At 50.5% G+C, this 24,887-nt stretch overlaps 1 protein-coding gene across 4 annotated transcripts in view; it reads right to left on the bottom strand.

Moving 5' to 3' along the window:
• Positions 1-2,141: 2,141 nt before the first annotated feature.
• Positions 2,142-24,887, bottom strand: part of Clptm1 (cleft lip and palate associated transmembrane protein 1) — a 33,451-nt gene continuing 10,705 nt past the window's right edge. For 3 of the 4 annotated variants that reach the window (XM_006540227.1, XM_030242813.1, XM_030242812.1), the window contains 12 exons: positions 17,278-17,401; positions 16,404-16,562; positions 13,614-13,731; positions 9,494-9,579; positions 8,679-8,799; positions 8,031-8,275; positions 7,640-7,733; positions 6,223-6,413; positions 5,870-5,965; positions 5,440-5,575; positions 4,618-4,785; positions 3,803-4,524 (listed from right to left, as the gene is read on the bottom strand). In XM_006540227.1, coding sequence (XP_006540290.1) covers positions 4,253-4,524; positions 4,618-4,785; positions 5,440-5,575; positions 5,870-5,965; positions 6,223-6,413; positions 7,640-7,733; positions 8,031-8,275; positions 8,679-8,799; positions 9,494-9,579; positions 13,614-13,731; positions 16,404-16,562; positions 17,278-17,280 — 1,689 coding nt within the window. In that variant the 5' untranslated portion in view covers positions 17,281-17,401 and the 3' untranslated portion in view covers positions 3,803-4,252. Of the gene's footprint in view, positions 4,525-4,617; positions 4,786-5,439; positions 5,576-5,869; positions 5,966-6,222; positions 6,414-7,639; positions 7,734-8,030; positions 8,276-8,678; positions 8,800-9,493; positions 9,580-13,613; positions 13,732-16,403; positions 16,563-17,277; positions 17,402-24,887 lie in introns of all 4 variants that reach the window. The other variant, NM_019649.2, reaches the window with a different exon arrangement.

Below are 24,887 nucleotides of genomic sequence, written 5' to 3' on the forward strand. Positions count from 1 at the left end.
GGGGGCGGGGCGGCGGAATTCCCCGGCGCCGCCGGCCTGCGCACCCATTGGCTCGTACCCCTCCGTGACGTCACGTCAAAGGGAATGGGAAAACCCCCGCTGCTCACGTGACTGCGGGGGCGGGGTCGGCCGGGAAGCGAAGGCTTGGCACTTCGCAGGGTCCGGGTGCGAGTCGCTGCCCATTGCCTTGGCCAAGACCACTGAGGTCCGTCCGGGTCCACTTGCGCCCTACCCACAGAACAAGCTGAGAAATGGGCATTCCATTTCCCCTACGAGGGCTTGAACCTGCTATCTTTCAGGCTGGCAAATGAAGCCAGGAGTGGGAAGTTAGCAGCCATTGATAATTTGTTTGAAGTAAAATTTACATAGGGTCTCATCTTGCCCAGACCGATGACCTTGAACTGCAGATCCTTTTGCCCCCATGGATCCTTCAGATTCGTCCCTCCACAGTGCTGGGACGACAGGCATGAACCACCACCTAGTCTATGCAGCACTGAGTGTTGAACCCAGGGCTTCATGAATACTGAGCTACAGTCCCAGCCCGTTGGTGATATATGGCACCTATAACCTATAGAAACCTATAGAAACTTGTATGTTCCATTCCCCTTCTATCATAGCATGTGTGATCAATGATTCAAGCAACCTACGCATAATTAAGCACTTGCCATATGCTGCAGCCTGTAATGAAAACTAGGGTACAGCATTACTAAAACCAGGCCCACTTCTTGCTCCAGAGGCAGAAAACTGCAGCAGTGAATGATGTGGCACCGGTATCTACTGTTGCACACCAAAGCAAAGAGCATTGTTTTGGTTTTGCTATGTAGCTCTGGTTGACATTGAATTCATGATAATCCATCTGCTTCAGCCTGAGTCCTGGGGATCCCAGGCACCTACCATCACGTCCAGCTTAGAGCAAACCTTTTCTTGCAATGAAAGACATTAGGCTCAGGCTTTGAGAACCAAATGGTCTTAATTTTCAAATGTGCCATCTTACATAAACAGCCAAGGACCAGAAACAGGGATGTGGCTATGTTCTATTAGAACATAATTTGATAAATATAGAAATGGGAATATCATGTAACTTTCACACTGAATCATATTCTTTTTCACTTTGTACCAGAGGGAAATGTTCCAGTGTCATAAGCAAGCCCAGGAGTGGACATCTCCCATAGAATAAGCTTGCCAGTCACACACACACACACACCAATCACTGCTTTCCTTGAGGTTTTCCAACTGTAGTGCTGAGGATGTGGCTTGTGATAGAATGCTTGTCTAGCATGTATGAGATTCTAGGCTGTGTTCTCAGCAGCACACAGAAAGATATTGTAGCCACAATATGCCCATTCTGGACAGACAGAGGCAGGAGATCCACTGACAAGTAGTGAGTTCCACTGCATAGCAGGCCCTTGTCTCAACGCAAACCAACAAAATAAAACAAAAAAGAAGGGGGAGAAGAGGGGGAAAATTGGGCTGGTGGTGTGGCTTAGTGGTAGAGCACCTGCCTAGCATGTTGGAGGACCTGTGTTGATTGCCTGGATCTGAGACACGACTGTGAATTCAAAAGCAAAACTGAGAGCCAGGTATGACAGCTCACACGAGTAACTTAAAACACTTGAAAGTCTGAGGCAGGAAATCACCACGAGTTCTAGGCCAGTCTGGACTACTTATAGCAAGACCCTGAATGAAAAGACAAGCAATCTCTCTCAAGAGAGTTGTAATTGGAAGGTCCTGAATCAAATATCCTGTGTTCAAATACTAGGTTTCCTGGACAATTATGCAATTCCAGGCAACTGATTTCACCACTCTGGACTTGAGTTTCTTAACAGGATGGCTTTAAAGACTTAAGGAGGTAGTCTAGTTGACTCTTGACACAGGTCTTCCATGCACCTGCACTATTCAAACTACTAAATACTTGTTAGGGTACATACACCAGGCTGGCCTCTGACTCCTGAGTACCATGATTAAATGTGTGTGATCCCATGGCCAGCTGGGAAAAAAAAAAACAACTGAGTTTCTCATCTGGAGGTACAGAATATCACAAACTTCAAAGAGCTGTTGTGAACACACACACACACACACACACACACACACAGCAACAATGCTGGACACTGTTCTCAAAGTTGGGGACAGTACATGGTGCATCCATGGTGTTTTCCATTTTTTATTCTTTCAAACAAGGTGTTAAATAGCCCAGGCTGGCCTCAGACCCAGCTTCTATTTCTGGTTGTGAGCCTAGCCTGTAACAGAGGAGCCATCTCTCCAGCCCCTCAGACCCAACTCAAAGCAGTGAGGATGACTTTGATGTCCTGACCCTTCTGCCTCCACCTCCCAAGTGCCAGGATTACAAGTGTGTGCCACTATGCCAAGTCTTGTTTTGTAGCCCAGGCTAGCTGAAAGTTTTTAAATCTGGATTGACCTCTCAAAATCAAGGATGGGGAATAACCACTGTGCCCAACACTACCTAGAATTCTGCTAAGTTGTGAGCTCCTCAGAACTGCCATGGAATGCTGGTCCTACTGTGTACACAGAACTGTTTTGTGCTGTTTGCCCAGACAGACTTGCGAAGGGTTAATAGAGACCCATCCACCAGTACCCCAATAAGGGCACTGGATATGTCCAGATGTCCGTGAAAGCAAATGGCACCAGAGTGGCTAGGATACAGTCATGTTTTCACAGGTCTTGGTCCAGTGAAGGAAGTCTCCTTGCCATGATGTACCAGTGGGCAGAGCCTCAGGACTAGGCGGTAAGGGGTGCCTGGGAACACCACCAATTGTATCCTGAAGGTACTTGTGTCCCAGAAAGGACTTGAGAGACTGGGGCTAGAGGTGAGGCTGTGGCAGAGCATGAGACAAAGGCTGGGGACATGCAGCAGCCCCCTGGGGATCACATTAGCTGTCTTCTGAGAGCACTGGGTCAGCAGGTGGAAGGGGAGCCCAGCAAGGAGAGTGGGTATGATACCTACCTGTGAGGCACCATCCCTGCTTGACTCAGCAGGGAGAAGTAGGTGGAGCCTGAAGCAACCTGGGGTTGGGCCAGTGCCTCCTTGCAGCACTGCTGATCCTACAGTCTGGGAAGGTGTAGTGAGTACCCCCAATGGCTGTCATTCTCCTAGAGAGGGTAAGCAGGCCCTGCTCCTGGTATGGACAGTTAGGCTCTTGAGGGACACTGCAATGACACCCAAGGACTCACTCTGCTGTGGCCCAGATAAGTGCATACAGGCCCCATTCTGTTTTCTCCATTGAGGAGTGTTAAATAGGGCTTGTCCTTCTTGGGGGTAGCCTCTTGATTCACAGGCAGACTTGGTGGTGTTTAGTGTTTCAGGTCCTGCCTGGTGGCACACAGCTAGCCACAAATACCAGATGCTTTTAGCCAGCAGCCTTGTAGGAGTCTAAGATGGAACTGTTTTGGGAGACCTCTTGCAGGGCAGTTATCCTGTTTGGGTATGTGTGCTACAGTGTGTGTGTGGAGGTCAGATAACACTATAGTTGCTTCCCTCCTGCCTCTGTGTGGTTTGGTGATCAACTTAGGTTGTGTGGCCTTGTAGCACAATGGAAGTGCAAAGCCAGGTTATCAGGGTTGCATGGCAAGTACCTTCACCCACTGAGCCACCTTGCAAGCCTCTGCCATCTAAGTTAGCTCTGACTTACAGGCATACAACACCACTGTTTTATGCAGCACAGGGTTAACCCAGGGTGTTAAATGCTGAACAACCCCAGATTCCACTCCGTCATCACCTCCAGGTCTCTTGAAGACCTGAGCCAGCTGCATGGTCCGGACAAGGAAGGCAGAGGAGGTGCGGTGGTTGAGCTTAAGTTAAACACCCATATGAATTTATTAAATCCAGACTGTGTTAAAGGGTGGCGGTCTGGGAGCAGGGTGGTCGGGGGATGAGGGACAAGATGATGGAGGACCACAGGCGTCCCACAGAGGAGCCCTGGCCCCTTCCCCGCCTGGCCCACCCTCGGCGCCATATTGGCTTCACCATGATTCCCGATGGTGTTGGGCTGGCAGGGCGAGATGTCTGCAAACACATAGGAACAGACGGATAGACAAGACGATGGACGGTGCCTCCACATACACACAGCCAGCCCCAACCTGCCCGGCCCCATCTCACACACCGGGCCCTGGCCCTGGGGGCCTCCTGCCGCCCCGGCCTGATCTGTCCAGGAAGAGGGCGACAGAGAGGGTAAGGGAGGGGCCCGGGAGGTGGTGGTGGTCAGTCACCAGGAGCAGATAAGGAGGACTGCAGTGGCTAATCCTTTTTCTTGTCCTCTGCTGGCTTTGGAGGGGCTTCCTGGGGCTGGCTGGCAGTGCAGGCCCCAGAAGTGGCCTTTGGGACTGTGGAGGCATCCTCTCCGCTGACAGCTGTGCTGGGTGCAGGTGTGAGAGCCCCTGCTGCAGTGGATGCCTGGGCCCTGGATGCCGCTGCTGAGACATCCTCTCCACTCATACCGAACTCGTTCACACGGGTGGGGTCGACGCGGTAGATCCACCGTTGGTAGAGGTAGATGAAGAAAACCACATCTGGGGGAAGGGACTGTGTGAGGGAGATGGCCCACCGCAGTGGAGATGAGGCTCCTCCCCGCCCACTGTATCCCTGTGTCCGCTGGGCCTTACCATCCCGCAGGCAGCCGATCCGGTACATGACAGGCATCTTGATGACAAAGGCAAATAAGTCATCAATGAAAGTGTTGAGGGCCTTGTAGGTGAGCATCCGCCAGGGCAAATGGGCCACAGACTTGAGCTTATAGTTGATGAAGAGCTGTGGTGTCATAGTGATGAAGCCTTCAGGAAGACAAAGGAACCATGACCAGCTACCCAGGCTCACTTTGCTCCTCTAGCACAGCCTACCCCAGATCGTTGCATTCTCTTTCCAACATTTTTTTTTCCTTTGGAGACAGGGTGTTGGGCTATAGCTTGGGATGGCCTTGACCTCAGATATCCAACCCCAGCTTCCCAATTTCAAGCATTTCCTGATCTTTATATTATCTCTCCTGGTCAGTTCTGGGGACTGTTAAGCATCTTTCCTCAGTGGGGTTCCTAAACTCCACCTACGTACACATTTACTGCTCTGCCCTCGTCTGTACTCAGTACTCATTGTGAGTGCCTGCCTTCTCTCTGCACTTTGGGATTCCCCCAGCACATGGATTCCTCTCTGTAGACCTGGCCAGAGGAATCCTTATAGCTCCCTATTCCCAAGGCTGCCCACACTGGGTGGGCACTGTCTGGAGGCCAGTGAGTGCCAGGACAGGGCTTGGCTGCTGTGCTTACAGAAAGAAGCATGAGAACATGAGCCTCAGATGGTCTGCAGGCACAGGTCCTAGATGTGGGGTCAAGGCCAGGCCTGGCAGCCAGCCCCAAGGCTGTGGCCTACAAGAATGATGGGCCTGGAACTGTGTGGACATGCCTTCCAGGCAGGGTAGAGCTGGGCCTGCTCACCAAAGGTCAGCAGGAAACCGTAGAGCATGCTGAGCACCCAGGAGTACCAGCCCTTGTGCTCCAGGTACAGAAGGCTGTAGACGGCATAGCAGCCCAGCAAGGGAAAGAGGATCCATGACAGGTACCGGAACGCCATCTGTGGGGTGATGGTGGGGTGGGGGTCACAGAACAGGCCAGCTCTGCGGGCCCTGCTCAGTGCTTCCACTCCTTGTCCTCATCCACCCACACCTGGTCCAGCAGGCTAGGCCAGGGGAATTTCCAGGTGGCTCTGGGAACTCTGGACTTGGCCAGGAAGTAGCTGTGGCAGGCGGGGAACACAGGGTGTGATATGGGCCTGGCAGTGATACTGGCAGGCAAGACCAAGGGCCCAGCCTGCCCCTGATGAGTGTAGGTGCTTGGAGACCACCCCAGGGCCATGGGAGTCACTCACATCATCATATACTTTGGTTGAAGATTCAATATAGGTGGACTTGTCTTTGAAGGTTGGGCAAGGGAAGATTCCTGCCACTCTATGCTCCCGGTCCAGCTGTAAAGGGAAAGTCAAGGTCAGCTGGGACCTGGCTCCTGCCACTCCCCAGCCAGAACCGCCCCCTGCCCTTCCTCACTCTTCCCAGTTCCCCTGCCCTAATGTGACCCCAAAAAATCCCCTACTGTGAAAATCCCCTAGGTCCTGAGAGCTAGGCAGGCATTGGGAAACCCCCCAGAGACCAAGGCAGGTCCTGGCTAAGCAGGCGACCCCCTTCCCACCCTGCAAGCCCCACAGCAACATAGAGCCTGACTCACCCGGACGTCCATGACTTTGGTAATCTTCCAGAGGTCGATGAGGACCCCAATGAAGACGCTGACCTGTACCACAAAGTTGGTCTCATTGTCCAGGATGTAAAGGAGAACCACAAAGGACTGGAAAACGCCAAAGAAGACGGAGCGCACTGACAGCCCCTCCAAGGACTGACGACTGTTCCAGAACTGAATGTCTGCAGAGGATGTGGGCACAGGTGGTCAGCAGCTTCTCCTGGGCTGCACTTTCTCCCACAAAAGCAGAGGGCACACAGGACCTTTCCCAAGGTCATATGGGATAGGAACACATGTTCCCTTAGCTGGTCACCTGAGGGTCATCAGGTGTTAAAGGAAGCAGGTTAGCTGGGACCATACATGGGGCTGTACACCCTTGCATGGCAGAACCTGGGCAGACACCAGATCCAAATCACACAATGCCATCCTACCTTCCCTGCACAGGAAGATCCAGGGTGTGTGCCTAGGGACCTTCTCTTCTGGCCTCCCACTCAAACTGTGAGCTATCCTTGGGGCACAGACAAACCCTGGATTTTGGTCTCCATGTAGACACCTGGAGGACCTAAGCTGACAACACCCTGCTATTTCTGGTCTCATCAAGCTGGATCACAAGCATTCAGGGATCCTGGCATCCATGACTCAGGAGCATGGACCCTGGCCCACATGTCCAAACCTGGGGCTTAGCACATCCCACTCATAAGGTCATCCATCCCTCAAAACAGTGGGGACCTGGCACAGGGGGGCAAAGTCTAGCTCACACTTGCTGCTTCCCAAGTGTGGCCAAACTTGCTCCTCACTAATCTCTGGCTGGGAACAGAGCCAGCACCTCAGAGCATGGTGGAGCTCCCTGTGTAAGGCCTTCCAGGAGAGGTCACACTGAATACCCCTCAAGTTTGCCCACTATATTCTTCTGGGATGCCAGCTTCCGCTGCAATGTCAGTGTGACAGAAGTGTCCATCACTCCTGTCAATTCCAGAAGCTTCAGGGGACCCCCCCCACCCCACACCCCCACTATGGTCCACCCGCCTAGAGCAGCTGGAATGAGTGCTGTAGCAGAGCTGCGCAGTTGCAGGCCTGCCTCTGCCTCAGCACCTGGAGCTGGACATAACAATGGGTTGTTCCAGAACTGGGTAGCTGCATGTTGGGGCCTCCCTGTCAGGCAGAGTGCTGGGAGCAGCCCCAGGGCTTCCCTTTCTTTTGGCTTTGGAGTTCCCCACCCTGCTTCCTGGTGATACCACCCTGGCCTTGGCCCAGGCAGCAGGCCCAGCGTAGTTCTGTGCCTCGTGGGGTCACTGTCCCTCTTCAGGGCTCCAGCCCTCTAGAGTACAGAGACCCCAGGCACAGAAGAAGCAGGGAGCAGATTACTTCATCTGCCCGTTGCCTCAATGTCCCGGGCCCCCATGCCTACCATTTTTGAAAGCCAGGAACTCAAAGACACTGTGGACAATGGAGACGATGATGGTGAGTGCCAGAAGATACGGGCTGGTTTCCAGCAGAGCAACCTGGGGAGAGAGCCTGTGAGCACTGCTCTGTCCCTGCTGTGGCACCTCATTTCCAAGAGCCATTCCCTACATGTTCCTTGGAATCCCAAGTAGGACCTCTCTAGAGCTGCTCCAGTGACCATTAGAGAGAGTGTCACGGGCAAGAAGAAAACAGGAGAAAGTAAATGAGTCGAGTCGGGAGCCGGGGCCCCAGGGTGAGCTAGGGTTGGGGGGTAGGGCCGCTAGGCAGTCGTGAAACAGTCTGGGCAGCCTTGGGTAAGATTCCCCACTTCCCCTGGCCTGTGGCGCCCCACACACCTTCACTGAATCCTGCTCCTCATCCGATTGCTCATACAGCTCGTCACCTAAGAAGTTCCAGGGTGACTTGGTACTCTGTGCAGCATAGAGTTGCCAGCGCCATAGTGACAGCGGGCAGAAAGAGACACGCAGTGGTAGGCTGGCCAGACTCTCATTAATGGGGTAGTAATCCTTCTGCAGGTTCCAGTAGTCATTGAAATAGATGATGGGGTAGTAGTCACCACTCACGGCATCAAACTTCACATCTGTGGGCACATGGAGCGGGCACTGCTCAGCCTGGCCAAGACACCACACAGCATTTCTTGACTGTACCATGAGGAGCAGAAGGATCCCAGGACCTCAAGGAAAGGATGCAGTGGCAAAGGGAGTGGCCCTGAATGAAGGCCAATGAAGCTTGTTTCCAGTACAGCTTATACTGGTGGTCATATACCCCCAACTCTATAGAAAACAGTGAGAAACCAGGTGTGACCTGACACCCAGAAACAGCAGCCATTCCCACCCACACTGGCCAGGACTTGGCTAAAGAAGAGTGTGGGAAGAGAGAGGACAGGCATAGAGTGGTTAGGAGAGTGTGGAACTAAAAGGGTCTCTCACAGATGGGGCTGGGGGAAGACAAGGTCACAGGCCTGAGCTTCTGGCTCAGCTTACATTGGTCCAGTGGGGGTGGCACACTGCCCTTCACCCATGGTGTGTGGTCATCCACGATGTTGATGGTGATGTTGGGGTGCCAGTGCGAGATTACTTCTACAGGGCCATAGTCCTCAGCCCTCTGTGGGGAGATGGGAAAGGAGCAGTAGGCCTCGGACAGGCAGAGGCCCCCTAAATACTACTGCTTATGCCCTCCCATGACAACTGGGGCAGAAGAACGGCCACTGCAGCTATGGCTGGTAGGTGCAGGCTGATACCCATCACCTACATGAGACTCAGATTCAACCATCCTCCACCTCCTCATCTGAAACAAGGAGAGGCTTGTGGAGGCAGAGGCAGGCTACTCATGCACAGGACCAAAAGCCCAGCCCAGAGAAAGCACCTTGGCATCCCCTCTCAGAGTGGCCCTACTTCACTCTGAGACCATGCCTCCTGCCCAAAGCCAGAGAGAAAGGTAAGCTTCTATGCCTTTAGAGAAGTGCCCTGGTTTGCTCAGCCCACCAGGAGCCACAGAGCTGATCAAGTCTACAACTGCTCCAAGCTACGGCTCCTGCTCTGCGCCATCCAGCTACATGGTGTCAAGCCAGCCTCTCTACTTGTATAACTTGGAGCAAGGGTCCCAGGTGAAAAGGGCTCAGAGCCAGATCTACCCCAAGGGCTGCCTGGGCTGACCTGTCTGCAGACTTCCTGCTGCAGGATTCTGATCTCTGAACTCCTCCCAGGGAAGTGCTCAGAAGTGGCAGTCACTTGGCCTGACCAAAACTTGTGCGCAACTAGGTAACACCATGATCCCCAATAACTCCACTTCTATTTACCTTGATCATTTCTGGGTCAGCTTCTGTCTCTCCTGTCAGTAGGTTCTTGGTTTTCTGAAATCGCCTACGCTTGTATTTGTTGATCACTGTGGGCAGAGGGAGGTGGGTGAGGCCCGTGATCCCATGGCTGCTGTGCCCCGGCTTCCCACTAATGATTATATCACTTGGGAAGCCTCAACCACCCCCCAAATTTCAAGGAACCACCATTCCACCTTTATAGAGAAGCACCACTTATAGATTTACCCAGGCAGAAAGCAGAGCCTCCCATCTCTAAAACCTGCTTGGCCACTCCCTAAACCAGCAAAGGACACACATCTGCCTGGAGCCCACACCACGCCATTGCTCCCTTCCTCAAGACCTCCTTCTTACATGGCTGTGGCCACTGTTTTTCTGCAACTGCACCTCACTGTATATCTTAGGCTGGCCCTCAGCTTGAGGACTACAGGCATGAGCCACTTCACTGGCGTTCACCTCCCCAAGGAGGTGATACGGTCCCTCTCCTGGACAGGTCATTTCCATCACAACACATACCCACCTGCCTCCTAGTTCACCCATATGGTCTGTACCCTGGGCTCAGGGACAGCCCACTGAATACATGGCCATACATGGGGGAGTTAGAGAACGGTTCTAGAGAAGGTCTGGCACCAGCAACGTGAGAAGCCAACATGAGAACTCCAACACTGTGAATCCCCAGCCACAAGTGGACTTACTTCCCCTTGCTAAGGTCAGGCTAGCCAGGGTTCTCACCACCTTGCCTGAGACAAGAGCAAAGGGTTGACCACACCCTCCCAACTTAGAAGTCACTAGCTCTTATTCATGTTGAGAAGGAAAACTGCCTCCCTTGCTGAACCTAGTGGTGCAAGCCAGTAATCCCAAGTAGTTAATGGCTGAGGCAAGAGGATCAAGGCCAGCCTAAGCAACCTAGTGAAAGCCTCTCAAAATAAAACCAGAAGCCACTGGAGAGATGGCTTTTGGACAACAGCATTAGGGTGCAAGTACTTATATACAGGCAAACACTCAAATACATAAAATCAAATACTCTTAACAAAATGGATGTGGCTGGGCAACATGGCACAAGCCTTTAATCCTAGTACTCAAGAGGTGAGTTCAAGGCCAGCGTGGTGAGTTACAGGCCAGCCAGGAAAGTACAGAGACCCTGTCTCAAAAAAACAAAAAAAAATTTAAATAATGATAAAATGGACTTAGGATTGTCAGTGAGAGAGCTCCTGCATAGAATTCTCCCACCAAGGAGCTTGGAGGTATGGCCTATAATCATCTCCCCAGGTGCTAGGGATGTGGCTCAGTGGTAGAACCCCTGCCTAGAATCCCCCAGTGAGGGGCTGGGGGCGTGGCTCAGTGGTAGAGCCCATGCCTAGAATCCCCCAGTGAGGGGCTGGGGGCGTGGCTCAGTGGTGTAGCCCCTGCCTAGAATCCCCCAGTGAGGGGCTAGGGGCGTGGCTCAGTGGTAGAGCCCCTGCCTAGAATCCCTCAGTGAGGAGCTGAGGGTGTGGCTCAGTGGTAGAACCCCTGCCTAGAATCCCCCAGTGAGGGGCTGGGGGTGTGGCTCAGTGGTAGGACACCTGTCTGGAATGTCCCTGTAAGAGGCTTGAGGGCATAGATGACAGCACAGTCTACAGTGTGAAAAGCCCTAGGTTCCACCAAGAGGCAAACAAAAACCAGAAGGCCTGTGCTGCTGAGCTGCCCCATTCCATCCCCACAAGGGAGCAGGGAGCATAGAGCTCTGGGCTAGGATCACATAGCTCTTGTCTCCCACAAGCTAAGGGATGTTGGTGTATTAATGCCACTTCCTGGCACCTCAGTAACTATCATGGAGAATGAGGCTAAAGCCTACACTTCTTCATGGGTCAAAGCCTACAGTTCCTACAACATTAACATCATTCCATTTTTTCTTGATGAACTATTTGGAAACTAGTCCCGCTTGTCCAGCTGGAGTAACAAGCACCTGAAGTTGGGTATCTCAGAGAATAAACTCCTGGGACATCCTCCAAGAAGGGAAGAGGCTGTCAACAAGCAACAGACAGGGCTGATGAAAACGGGATACAGACATGGACACACATATTCACACCACCCACACAGTAGCTTACAACCATTCATAGCTCCAGTTTCAGAGAATCTGATGACCCCTGCCATCACCAGAAATGTACATAGTACACATACATATATGCAGGTATAATATCACACACATAAAATTTAGTAGATAGATTGACTGATTCATTCTAATACGAAACTGCTCTAGTCCTATGGGAGCAGAGAAGCCCTGTTCTGGAAGACCAAGCTTCTAAAGCTGCTGCACCCGTCTAACGGAGTTGCAGATGCTGGTACCACTGGGCATAAGCTATGGGTGTGATACAGAATCCACTGACACTTGTCTCCCCACACAATGTAAAACACCATACTTGTCCACCAACTCCATGCTGAGATAATGAATTCAGCACTATTCCTTTGCTTTGCCTGTCTCTTGCTGTGAAGTTCGTGCTGCCTGTGTGGGAGCATTTGAGTGTGGGCATGTGGAGGCCTGAGAAAGACATCAGTTGCGTTTTTGTATATACCAAGGAACTAGGGCTCACTGGGCTACCTTGGCACTTGACAAGGATGCTGGGGACAGAGACTCTGGTCCTCAGGTTAACCACTGAACCATCTACCTACCTAGCTACTGTTTTGTCTGAGATGTGGTCTGGCTATATGACCTGGAATTTACTGTGTGTGTCCTAGGGTGGCCTTGAGCTCACCATCCTCTCACCTCAGCCTTACAAGTGCTGGGTCAGGGTTACTACCAGACGCTGCTCAGTACACTTCTCACCATTACCGTAATTAACCAAGTGGTTTGTTTACTTCCGCACTAAGACTCTGTGCAGCAGGAAACTAGAGGCACCACCCCCATGGACAATGCTGCCCCCGCCCTTAATCACTGGCTTTTAGAAAAAAGAAGGTGCCGGGCGTGGTGGCACAGGCAGGTGGATCTCTGAGTTCAAGGCCAGCCTGGTCTACAAAGTGAGTTCCAGGACGGCCAGGGCTAAACAGAGAAACCCTGTCTCGAAAAAACAAAAAACAACAAAACAAAACCCCACAAAAAAACGAAAAAGGAAGGCTCCTTTTCTTTTCTTTATTTCTCTCTCTTCTTTTTTTTTTTTTCTTTTTTGGTGATGGTATCACACAGTCCAGCTGGCCCTGAATTCCCTAATCAGGGATGAAGAATGACCTTGAACATCAGGTCCTCCCCTACCCCGCCAATGTTGGAATCACAGGTTTATACCACCACAGCTGGTTTGCTGCTTAAGGGACCCAACCCAGGGCTTCCTGCAGGACAAGCAAGCACTCTGCCAACTGAGTTTTGTTTTGTTTTTGTTTTTTTTAAAGATTTATTTATTGATTATATATAAGTACACGGTAGCTGTCTTCAGACACTCCAGAAGACGGAGTCAGATCTCGTTATGGATGGTTGTGAGCCACCATGTGGTTGCTGGGATTTGAACTCCTGACCTTGGGAAGAGCAGTCGAGTGCTCTTACCCACTGAGCCATCTCACCAGCCCTGTTTTTGTTTTTTTTTGAGACAGGGTTTCTCTGTGTAGCCCTGGCTGTCCTGGAACTCACTCTGTAGACCAGGCTGACCTCGAGCTCAGAAATCCGACTGCCTCTGCCGAGGTCTGGGATTAAAGGCGTGCACCACGCCCGGCTCCAGCTGCTCTTTCAACCTCAGTGTTCAGTGCTCCATATCAAACTCTGATGAGCTGCTTCTCTCCATTGCAGCCAATCTTTGTGATTACCACCCTCCTTCCGCTCAGCAGTTCTCTAAGCTCCACCTGCTCTTTCTTAACTGTTTGCTTTTTCTAAGCCTAGGCTGGCTTCAAACTCATGACTCTGCCTCAGCTTTAACCCCTCAGCTCCACAGCTAGGATCCCGGCTTGCATGACACCCAGATTCTCCTGCTCTCGTTAGCAGGTTCCTGGGTGTCCCAGAGCTAGTAACATGAGTGGGGCCAGTGCCTGTCTCATCAATCCTGAGTCCAGAGCACAGAGCTCCTGCCTGCTCCACAAGACCTGAAATGGCATACAACACTCTAGTCAGGGTTCACCAGGACCAGAAGGGAAGTTAACTTACTCCGGGACATGTGGACAGTGGCAAGCCGGCGGTACAGGGCCTTCTGCCGGGGGTCTGGATGGAAGCCACTCTTAGTGAAGTAGACATGGATATAGATGGAGCCATTCTGCTGTACACTCTGCAAGAGAAGGTGCCTGGTGAGTGAGGTTTAGAAAAGGCCAAGGCCACATGTCACCTGCCTACAGTAGCTTGCACTTACTTCCAACTCTCCAACAGCTTACTGAGGACTCAAGGCACAGAGGTCAGCTGACTGGTTCTGTCCCAAATGCTGGAGTAAAACAGACTGAAGAGTGGGTGCCAGATGAACCGGACACTCAGTAAACCAACTGTAGGATGTAGGCCATCCAACACTGCAGCAAGGACTGGCCAGCCCTGTTCTAACAGGCCACGAAGCACATGTTTACACTAATGAGCCCACAGGAACAGAGCACTTCAGCCCTGCATTGCCACAGGTCAAAATACGACCCTGTTGGGCCGATGAGGCTCAAAGCTAATTCACACCCAGGGCTAGAGACAGGCTGCAAGGGAGTCAGAACTCAGGTTTCTGAAAGCCAGTTGTGGCAATGCATGCCTCTAACTCCAGCTGAAGCAGGAGGATTGAGAGTCTGAGGCAAGCTTAGGCACAAGGAAGACCAGATTAGGATAAAACAAAAGAAAACAGAGAATCATCAGTGTGTGGACTTGTCCACCTCCACACCCTGTGACATCCCACTGCCTCTCCAAAGCCTTCCTTATTCCCAACTGCCTAGGACGGGGAAGGAAAGGAGCATCTGAGCTGAGCCTGATGTGTGACTGTCACGCAGAGCCTGGCCCACACAGGGCCCTCCAAGCCCACCAGCTGCTTTTTGGGGGTGAAACCTGAGTCCCCAAGACCAGCTCACCGGTCCCCCATCTTTTCCTGAACTTCCAGAAAGGGCCTGAGTTTGACAGTATGGCCATAGCATGACTGGAATCACAGACTGTGTCTGTCCATGTAGATCCAACCACTCAGAGATGGGGCATCCTCCCCCCTTCCCAAAGCCTACTGGGTACAAAGACAAGAGTTCCACGTCACTCAGGAGACTAAGGTTTACAGGGCTTGGACGCTCAGTGTCCCTGTCTAAAAACGGGGGGCTGAGGTCAGATGTGACAGCACATTCTTATAATCCCAGCAGCCAGTTCTAAACCAGTTCCTGCTGCACAGCAAGACTAGCCTGCGCTACATGAGACTATGAGACTGTCTCAAAAAATAAAATCCTTGGGCTGCAGAGACGGCTCAGCAGTTAAGAGCACCAACTGCTCTTCCAGAGGTCCTGAGTTCAATTCCCAGTAACCACATGGTAGCTCACAACCACCTGTAATGGGATTTGATGCCCTCTTCTGATGTGTCTAAAGACAGGGACAGTGTACTCATATACATAAAATAAAAATAAATCTTTAAAAAAAATAAGGGCTGGACAGATGGCTCAGTGGCTAAGAGCACTGACTGGGGCTGGTGAGATGGCTCAGTGGGTAAGAGCACTCGAATGCTCTTCCCAAGGTCCAGAGTTCAACTCCCAGCAACCACATGGTGGCTCACAACCATCTGTAACGAGATCTGACGCCCTCTTCTGGTGTGTCTGAAGACAGCTACAGTGTATTTACATGTAATAAATAAATAAATCTTTAAAAAAAAAAAAAGAGCACTGACTGTTCTTCCAGAGATTCTGAGTTCAATTCCCAGCAACGATATTGTGGCCTACAACCGTCTGTAATGGGATCAGATACCCTCTATACTCATATATACACTAAATAAATAAATCTTTAAATAAATAAATAAATAAATAATCCACCAGGAGGTGGTGGCACACGCCATTAGTCTCAGCACTTGAGAGGCAGAAGCACATGAATATCTGAGTTTGAGGCCATGCTGGTCTACAGCGTGAGTTCCAGGACAACAAGAGCTACACAGAGACTCTATCTAGAAACAAACAAAACAAAAAGATTCAAAAAATAAAATCCAAGGACAGGGGCTACAGTTCGTACAGTATTTATGTAGCACACAAAATAGATGCTTTATATTCAATTGCCAACAATGGAAGAAAAAAAAGAAAAACAAACAAAAAACAACAAAACCTGCTGAGTGCTTGTATGTGTCCAGTCTGCTGCAGAGTGATGGGGATAGACTGCAAAGCCCAGTCTTACCCTCCTAAGCTCAAGGATTGTGAGGAAGAGCTGAGCTTATGCAGAGCACCCAGCATGCCTCAGAACTCACAGACTACAGAAGCCCAAGTGGCTGTGAGCATGGAAAACATACTTAAACAAGCTGAGGAGGCCTTCCTGGGAGGCAGAGCCCGAGAGCAAAAGCTCTCTCACTTGCTGTTGACCTGGAGAACGTCCCCACGCTGCTGCTAACCCCAGTTTCATCTCTCACACACACAGCACAAGCAGCAGTTACGTGAGACAGTAACAGTTACACGGGGCAGTAAAGCTTTTTGTTTTAAGACACATCCTCCTATAATTCACAGCTTGCCTTTGAACGCATGGTAATCCTGCCTCAGCTGTCTGAGTGCTACCACACTCAGCTGTAACACTTCTCAAGTTTATGGGGTATAGACGTTTCCACATACCAACCTGGCTTGGGCTCTGAACAGAAAATGCACTGTCACTGTTTATTCAAATAACCTGGAAACTATGCCTTTGGCATCACTGTGCTGAGTGGACCCCTCTTGGACAGCTACTGATGGCTGACCGGCTAAAGTTGGGAACCACACCACACTAGATGGTTTGGAGGACACAGGCCGAGATGGGCGAATTGTGGGCAGGACCTACCTGTGGGATGTCAAGCTCTGCAAAGTGCTCGTAGCAGCCATCAGAGTTCTCTCCACTGGTCCAGTCACCATACACCAGGTCATGCTGCTCCCAGAAGAGCGCCGAGGTGGCGTTGAAGTCTGTGAAGTGCTCGTGCTCTGAGATGTACACGTGCAGGTTCTGTGGAATGCAGAGGGTGTTGGGACCATGGTCAGATGCTGGCATAGAAACTGCTCAACTCAACTTTGGCTTTTGCTGTACGCCGGCTCTGCCCTGAACTGTGACACCAAGGAGCCCAGACTACCAGTGATGAACTTAAGGACAAGGGGAAGCAGGACCACCACGGATGACCTCCCAGTTGGAACTGGACAGATCTGGGGCAAAGAAGTCAAGCATCTGTGCCTCAGAAGGGGAGGCAAGCTTGGGGAGCCTCCTCCTATTGGCCAAGGCTCCTGCCAACCATCCCTATCCCTAGGATCCGTTACTTGACAGTGGCCTGCTGACAGGCACCAGAGCTAAGCAGAGAACAGAAAGGACTTGGAAGAGCTTGGGGGGGGGGGGGGGGAGTCTGGTGGCTGTGCTGTTAGCTCAGGAACCTGAACTGATCCCAGTCACCCTGTCACCCACATCCACGAGAGCCAAACATGTTTCTGAAAGAAAGCACCCGGGGACCCTGTTGCAATAGGTGCACAACAACCGGGAAGTCTACTGTACAAGCTCCCCAGAGACCTGTTTCCTCAGTGTCTCTCGGGTAGCACAAGTCACCTGCCCTGATCGGCTAGAGCATCTGGGACCATGCGTCTACAGAGCTGATGCAGCCGGGAACTGTCCCATCCTGCCTGTCCTCACCATATCACTGCCCCCAGCCCTCTACTTGCCTTCCACCCAGCATTACCATTAGAGTGTCTTTGGGGAATAGGTTTCGGCTGGCGACACGTGGGGCCCCTCCAGGGCCTGACTGGTCCTGAGGGGACGGCCCTCGGCGGAACCAGCTGCTGATGGCCCAGATGATGAAGATCCTGAGGAAGGAAGCAGGGGCAAGTAAGTCCTCCGCCCTGTGCTGGAGCCCTTGTGTCAGCCTCCATCCCGGACACCCTTACGCTCTGAGGTCTGAGGTGTCTGAGAAGGCGGTGGGGAGCCAGTGAAGACACAGTGCCCTTGCAGGACAGAGGCTCAAGGAGCCCCGTACAAGCACAGGGTCACCTTGTTCCCTCCAGGATCTCATGTCATGCATGGGCCACAGGGCTTAGCCACTCAAACTCAAGAGTTGGGAGATCTAAGGCAGTCAAGGTGCCCCAGGCTTTGGTAGCCTAATGATTATCCAAAGGATCTAGAATCTTCCTACTGTACTGTAAGAAACCTTAGTATAATTACTTTCCCGTTTCAATCGAAGACTAAAGAAGCTGGAGGTAGTGGGTTAGCCTTTCAGCCACAGAAAAGCCAGGTTTTGGTGGTGGTGACTACGGTTTTTCATGTTAGCCAACTGTTCTATCTACCACAGACCCATACCCACAGCCCATCACTGGGGGTGGGGGTGGGGGTGGGGGTTCTAGACTTTAGCACTTAAAAGTATCCCCAGATATTTTATTTTTTTCCTTTGCAGCAAGGGTCCCCCCCCACCTTTTTTTTTCCCGAGAAAGGGTTTCTCTGTGTAGCCCTGACTGTCCTGGAACTCACTCTAGACCAGGCTGACCTCGAACTCAGAAATCTGCCTGCCTCTGCCTCCCGAGTGCTGGGATTAAAGGCGTGCACCACCACGCCCAGCTTGTTTTGTTTTTTAAGACAGGGTTTTTCCAGGGCTGGCGAGATGGCTTAGTGGGTAAGAGCACTGATTGCTCTTCCAAAGGTCCTGAGTTCAAATCCCAGCAACCACATGGTGGTTCACAACCATCCGTAATGAGATCTGATGCCCTCTTCTGGTGCATCTGAAGACAGCTACAGTGTACTCACATATAAATAAATCTTAAAAAAAAAATAAAGACAGGGTTTTTCTGTGTAACTGCCCTGGAACTTGCTTTGTAGACCAGACTGGCCTCAAACTCACAGAGATCTGCCTGTCTTTGCCTCCCAAGTGCTGGGAATCACTGGCCAATTTTAATTTTTCCAATTAAGATGAAACAAAGAAAAAACTACAGTCAATAAAGCTTTTTTTTTTTTTTTTTTTTTAACAAAATCCATTACTACAGTAAAAGAGCCATGGGAACAGCATGCAGTTCAGTCGTCACAAGCTTCCCTAGCACATGCAAGGCTCAAGGTTCTACTCTAGTAACAAACACACACTATATCAATATATTCTGTATTTGCAATACTGTCATAGCAAGACTACTGTCTCTATCTCCATTAGAAGAGACAACCAACAAGAAGAAAATCTGTAACTGGACTTGGTAACATGCCTGTAATTCAGGAGACTAGAACAGAAGGCTCCTTAAGCCCAGAGAGGCAAGACCAGCTTGGGTAATACTATCACACCATCTTCTGAAAAAGAACGGCTTGGACATTAGGTTGGGCAGCAAGCCCCAGCAATCCTCCTGACTCTGCCTCCTACCACCAGGGTGGAGGTTTCAGACTCCTTCAGGCACACATGGGTGCTAGAGACTGCACTAAGGGTCTTATGCTGCGCACTGGGCCATCTACCAAGCCCTGGGTTGGCTTTTTGAGGCAGTCTCAGTTTGTAGCAGGGCTTAGCCTGGAATGTAAAATCCTTTTGCTTCAGGCTCCCTACTGTGGGGCCTGTGCGTATACTGCCAACATTCACCCCCAGGTAAGACTGTTTCCTTTCCAGACAGGGCTTCTCCGTGTAGTCCTGGCTGTAGAACTCCCTCTGTAGACCAGGCTGGCCTGAAACTCAAGATCACCTTGCTCTGCCTCCCTGTGCTGAGACTAAAGGCGTGCACCACCACCACCCAGCTTCAGGCAAGACTGCTAAGGTTTTGTGGCCTCTGAAGTGGGGTGTGAAGAACATACAGCTGGCTGCACTGAGTTGTGATGGCATTACCAGCACAGGAGCAGGGCGCCCACCCCATGCCTGCTTTCCCTGCTCCTGCTATTTCATTGGGGGAAATAGGCATGTGCAGCTCTCAGCTCAGCGTGGAGCTCAAATGCAGCACTGTCCTGGCATGCACAAGGCCCTGGGTTTCAAACCTGGCACTGCAAAAAAAAAAGAAAAAACAAAAACAAAAACACTTAAGTGGAAAAGTACTGAGAGTGATAGCTCAGTGGGTTGGTACCTCCCGGCTGAGCCCTATTAGGGCAGGACTGGGCACAAGGACTTGCCTCTGCCTGTTGAAACCAAGGAGCCCTGGGGTCTGGGGTCTCAGGGGCTGCAACCCAGCTGAGCCATCTGCTCCCCAATGCACATAGCTGACAAAGGTCTGGAACCAGTGCTCCCTGGGGACCCCTGCTGCTTTCATGGGAAGCTCCCACTTTGGTAAATACTCCAAGGAGAGTGTGGGAGCAGCATCACCCCGCTCAGAGGGGGCCCATTGGATCCTCAGCCCTCTAGCCTTCTGTCCCCATGCGTGAAACAAGGCAAGCTAGAACATATACTTTCTAGGGTTTGGGTCCTAGACATCTGGAGTGCATGTGAGGACAGGTGTACATCATCTCAGAAGCCCTCTCAGAGGGCTGGTGGGACGAAGAAAGTCCTTCTTCTGGGCACCCACGCCTACAGGGAAGAGACTGTCAAATGATGAGAGTAAAGGTAGCATGTCAGCTCATGCCGGTGATTCCAACACTCGATAGATAAGAGGGCTACTCAAGTTTCAGGCCAGACACAACAAAAGAAAAACTTAAGAATTAAATTCTCTACCCCATTCCAAATAGCCTTTGTTGCAGGAATGGGGGGTTGAGTTGGAGACAGGTTTTTCTCTATGTAGCCCTGGTTGTCCTGGAACTAGCTCTAGTACACCAGCTCAAACTGAGAAATCTGTCTGCCTCTGTCTCCTCCTGAGTGCTGGGATTAAAGGTGTGCACCACCACCACCCAGACAGTCCAAATAAATGTTTTTACAGATAGAACAAAGTTCAAAAAGCTTATAAACAAATGTAGATAATGATAGCTCAGAATTGTTAATTCCAGTACCAGGAGGCAGAGACAGGAGGATCCCTGAAAGCTTAAAACTAGCTTAGATGACAGTGAGTTTAATGCAGTCAGGGATATAAATTGGTATCTCAAAAAACACACATCGGGCCGTGGTAGCGCACGCCTTTTTAATCCCAGCACTTGGGAGGCAGAGGCAGGCGGATTTCTGAGTTCGAGGCCAGCCTGGTCTACAGAGTTCCAGGACAGCCACAGCTACCTTGGCTGGGTATAGTGGCACACACCTTTAAACCCAGCACTAGGGAGGCAAAGGCGGGCAGATCTCTATGAGTTTGAGGCCAGCCTGGTCTACAGAACAATTTGCAGGACAGCCAGGGCTACACTGAGACTCTATTTGGCACTACTGTGTTATTTCTAGCTATCCTAGAACTTACTATATTATAGAGCAGGCTGGCTTCCAACTCAGAGATTGGTTTGCCCCTGCTTCCCAAATGCTGGAACTAAAGGCGTGCACTACCATACCCAACCTTGGGGCTGAAGAGATGGATCAGTGGTTAGCAGCACTTGTTCTCCTCCTTAACTACTGCGGCTCAGTTCCTGATACCCACACAAGGACTCACAGCCATCAGTTACTCCAGCTCTAGGGGATCTGACGCCCTTTCTGACTTCTGAAGTCCCCAGGTACTTAGGAACAAAGATACACACACACACAGGCAAAATAAATACTTATACACATAAAGCCATGTTAGAATGAAATAAAGGAAGGGAGGGAGGGAGGGAGGGACGCAAACAAACAAGCAAGCAAGCAAGCAAGCAAGCAAGCAAGCAAGCAAGCAAGCTCGCTCCAACCAACCAGACATACACTCTGACAATCACAGCCCTGGAGAGACAAGGTAGGAGGATCACAGCAAATTCATGGTCAGCCTGAACTACAGACTGCGGACATTGCCTCAGAAAAGCAAAAAGGTGCCTTGAATTCCAGCACCCAGCAGAGGCAAGGGGATTTCTGTGAGTTCCAGACCAGGGAGTTACATGATGAGGCCCTGTCTCAATACGTAAATAAATAAAAAAATTTCAAAGCTAGCACTTGTGCTATGGATGGCTCGTCATAAAGTGTCTCACTATGCGGGCCTGGTGACCATGTGTCTTAGAGTTTTATTTCTGTAACAGACACCATGACCAAGACAAAGCTTATAAGGACAACATTTAATTGGGGCTGGCTTACAGGTTCAGAGGTTCAGTCCATTATCATCAAGGTGGGAGCATGGCAGCATGCAGGTAGGCATGGTGCTGGAGGAGCTGAGAGTTCTATATCTATATCTTCATCTGAAGGTTGCTAGAAGACTGGCTTCCAGGCAGCTAGGATGCGGGTCTTATAGTCCACACCCAGTGACACACCTACTCCAACAGGACCACACCTTCGAATGCCACTCCCTGGGCTGAGCACATACAAACCATCATACCAGGTATAATGTAGGAGAAAACAAATGCCACAAAGCTGTCCTCTGGCAGTTGTCCATAGCAGCATGTGCCCGACCCCCAATCTCACATACAAACAATAAATATAATAACTAGAAAAGAAGCTCTGTGCCTAGTATATTTGGGGCCTTTTGTTCCACTCATTGTAGCACACACGCAGAGGACTTCAGAAGAGATAGTCTGTGAGCAGGCACCCACACCCACCTGATGTCTGCTGCCACTAGTGCTAAGGAAGGAAGTGAGCCTGCAGAGGCTGGATCAGAGCCCCTGGGAAGGAAGCAGCCCTCAGCACCAACATGCAGATGTCCAGATATGCAGTTAATGAAAAGCACTGGGAGGTGCTGCTGGCTGTGAGGAAATGAAGGCGAGGACCTGAGAGCTGACTGCCCTGTCCTGTCGCTTGGAGCATGAAAACAAAAAGTGAGCCAGACATGATGGTACAAGTCTGTGATCTAGCATTCAGGGAGTGTAGGCAGTCCCAAGTTACAGGACAACCTAAGCTACAAACGGAGACACTATCTCAGCTAAAAGGGGTCAGGGATGATGGACAAGACCACCTAAGGAACTAGGCATGAGGCACACACAAACCTCTGGATTTGCTCCACAGCAAAACTGTATAACCAAGAGAGTAGTAGGGCCTAAATAGGATCAAAATACATTATACCCGTGTATGCAAATGTTACAGAGAAACTACTATTGTATATAAATAATATATGCTAATAAAAACTTTAACCCCAATACCTAGGAAGCAGAGGCAGGGAGAATCTCTTGGAGTTGAGGTCTGGAACTCACTCTGTAGACCAGGCTGGCCTCAAACTCAAGAGATCTGCCTGCCTCTGCCTCCCAAGTGCTGGGATTAAAGGCGTGCGCCACCATGCCTGGCAACATTTTTAAAACCTAAAGAATAGGCCCATGGATGGCTCTGCCAACTGGGCCCTTACCACCAAGGCTAAGGACCTGAGCTCCATACCCAGACGCTACATGGCAGAGAGCGGAACACACTCACACAGTTGTTCTCCTACCTCTACACGCGTGCCGTGCCATTTACATGTGCATCAACAACACGCACCCCCCACCCTTCCACCCCCGAAATAAAAGAAAACTTGAAAGCACAGGTCAGGGCAGGCAGACAGGGTAAGGAACAGGGCTCCATGGCTGAGAGGCCTGGGCACAAACGGCAGGACACCTAGGTCTGGGGCTGAACAGTACCTGGGAGCCACAGGCAGGGAGTTCTGTCCCCCACCAGAATGTGCCTAGAGACAGAAATGGAGATCATGAAATCTTTTTTCTTTTCTTTTCAGTGCTGGGAAGATACCCCAAAGTTCAAACATGCTGGAGGAGTGCTTTAGTGCTGAGCCATACCCACTGCAGACTAGACTCTTCTAAAACAGCAGTCATGACTGTATGACTCTTTTTGTCACACACACCTCCTTCTGCTGACAGGTTTTCATGGAATCCCTAGGATAAGCTCAGCATAGGACTTCCACTTGAAGTGGGAGCTGAAGCACGAGAACTAGAACGAGAGGCTGGGAATGGAGTGTGGTTGGCAGGGCACCTGCTTTGGCACACCTGATGCTCTGAAGGGCATTCCCAGTACAACACATGACATACTGAATGGTAGCACATGCCTATAATTGCCATGTAAGAAAACTGTAAGAAGTGGAGGCAGGGGGATAGAAAATGGGGGCCATCCTCTGCTATAAATCTGAGGCTAGCTTGAATTACCTGAGACTATACATTTAAAAAAAGAAAAGGGGCGTGGTGGCGCACGCCTTTAGTCCCAGGACTCAGGAGGCAGAGGCAGGTGGATTTCTGAGTTCGAGGCCAGCCTGGTCTACAAAGTGAGTTCCAGGACAGCCTGGGCTACACAGAGAAACCCTGTCTCGAAAAACAAACAAACAAACAAACAAACGAAGGAAGGAAGGAAGGAAGCAAGCAAGCAAGCTAGCTAGCTAGCTAGCTAATAAAGGTGGATGTAGTAGCAAAGGTCTGGAACACCAGCATTCAAGATGCTCAGGCAGGAAAACTGTCCCAAGTTCAAGACCAGCCTGGGTAACGCCTGTCAAAAACAAAACAAACAAAATAAAACAACAACAACAAAAAGGGCCAGCAAGATGGCTCAATGAGTAAAGACACTTGCTGCCAAGCCTGACCCTGAGTCTGATCTCTAGGTCTTAGATGGAGAAAACTGAGTTCTGAAAACTGTCCTCTGACCTCTGAATGCACATACTTACACACGCTAACACCCCCACCTGCACCACCACCACCCACCTGCCCATATATATACACACTCACTCACTCACACACACACACACACACTCACATACACAAAATACGTTTTAAAATACAATCAAGTGGTGGTGGCGCACACGTTTAATCCTAGCACTTGAGAGGCAGAGGTAGAAGGATCTCTTGAATTGGAAGCCAGCCTCGTCTACAGAGTGAGTTTCAGGACAGCCAAGGTTAAACAAAAAAACCCTGTCTCAAACCTTCCTACAAAAAAAAAAAAAAAAAAAAAAAGACAAAACCAAACACAGCCAGGAGCGGTGGTGTGTGCTTTAATGAGATGCTAGTGAATAATGTTTCTACGTCTTAGCTGCACTCCCTGACTCCCTCAACATTGTCAGTCAAGCCTTTATTTTAGACAAAATGTTGGTTGTTCCTAATGTCTGTAAATATTAATACATCTGCTAGACCTGGTAGCTCACACCTGTAAACCCGGCACCCAAGAAGTTGGAACATGAGGGCTGTCATGTTTAAAAACTGCACTAGAGAGTGAGACCTTTTTTCAAACCAACAATAAATTCCTGCATCTCCACTGAATAAATATAAACTTTTATTATGATTAGTCTCGTATGAGCCAAGAGGACCACTGCAAGAGTCACAGGCCAGCAGGGGCTACACACTGAGTCTGTTTCTAATCAACAGGACACTAAACTTACTTTTATCGTTAGCCTAAGGCCACCGCTAACAGAGCACACAAATGTG

Source organism: Mus musculus, chromosome 7 (assembly GCF_000001635.26).
Source record: "Mus musculus strain C57BL/6J chromosome 7, GRCm38.p6 C57BL/6J".
Classification (NCBI taxonomy): Eukaryota; Metazoa; Chordata; class Mammalia; order Rodentia; family Muridae; genus Mus; species Mus musculus.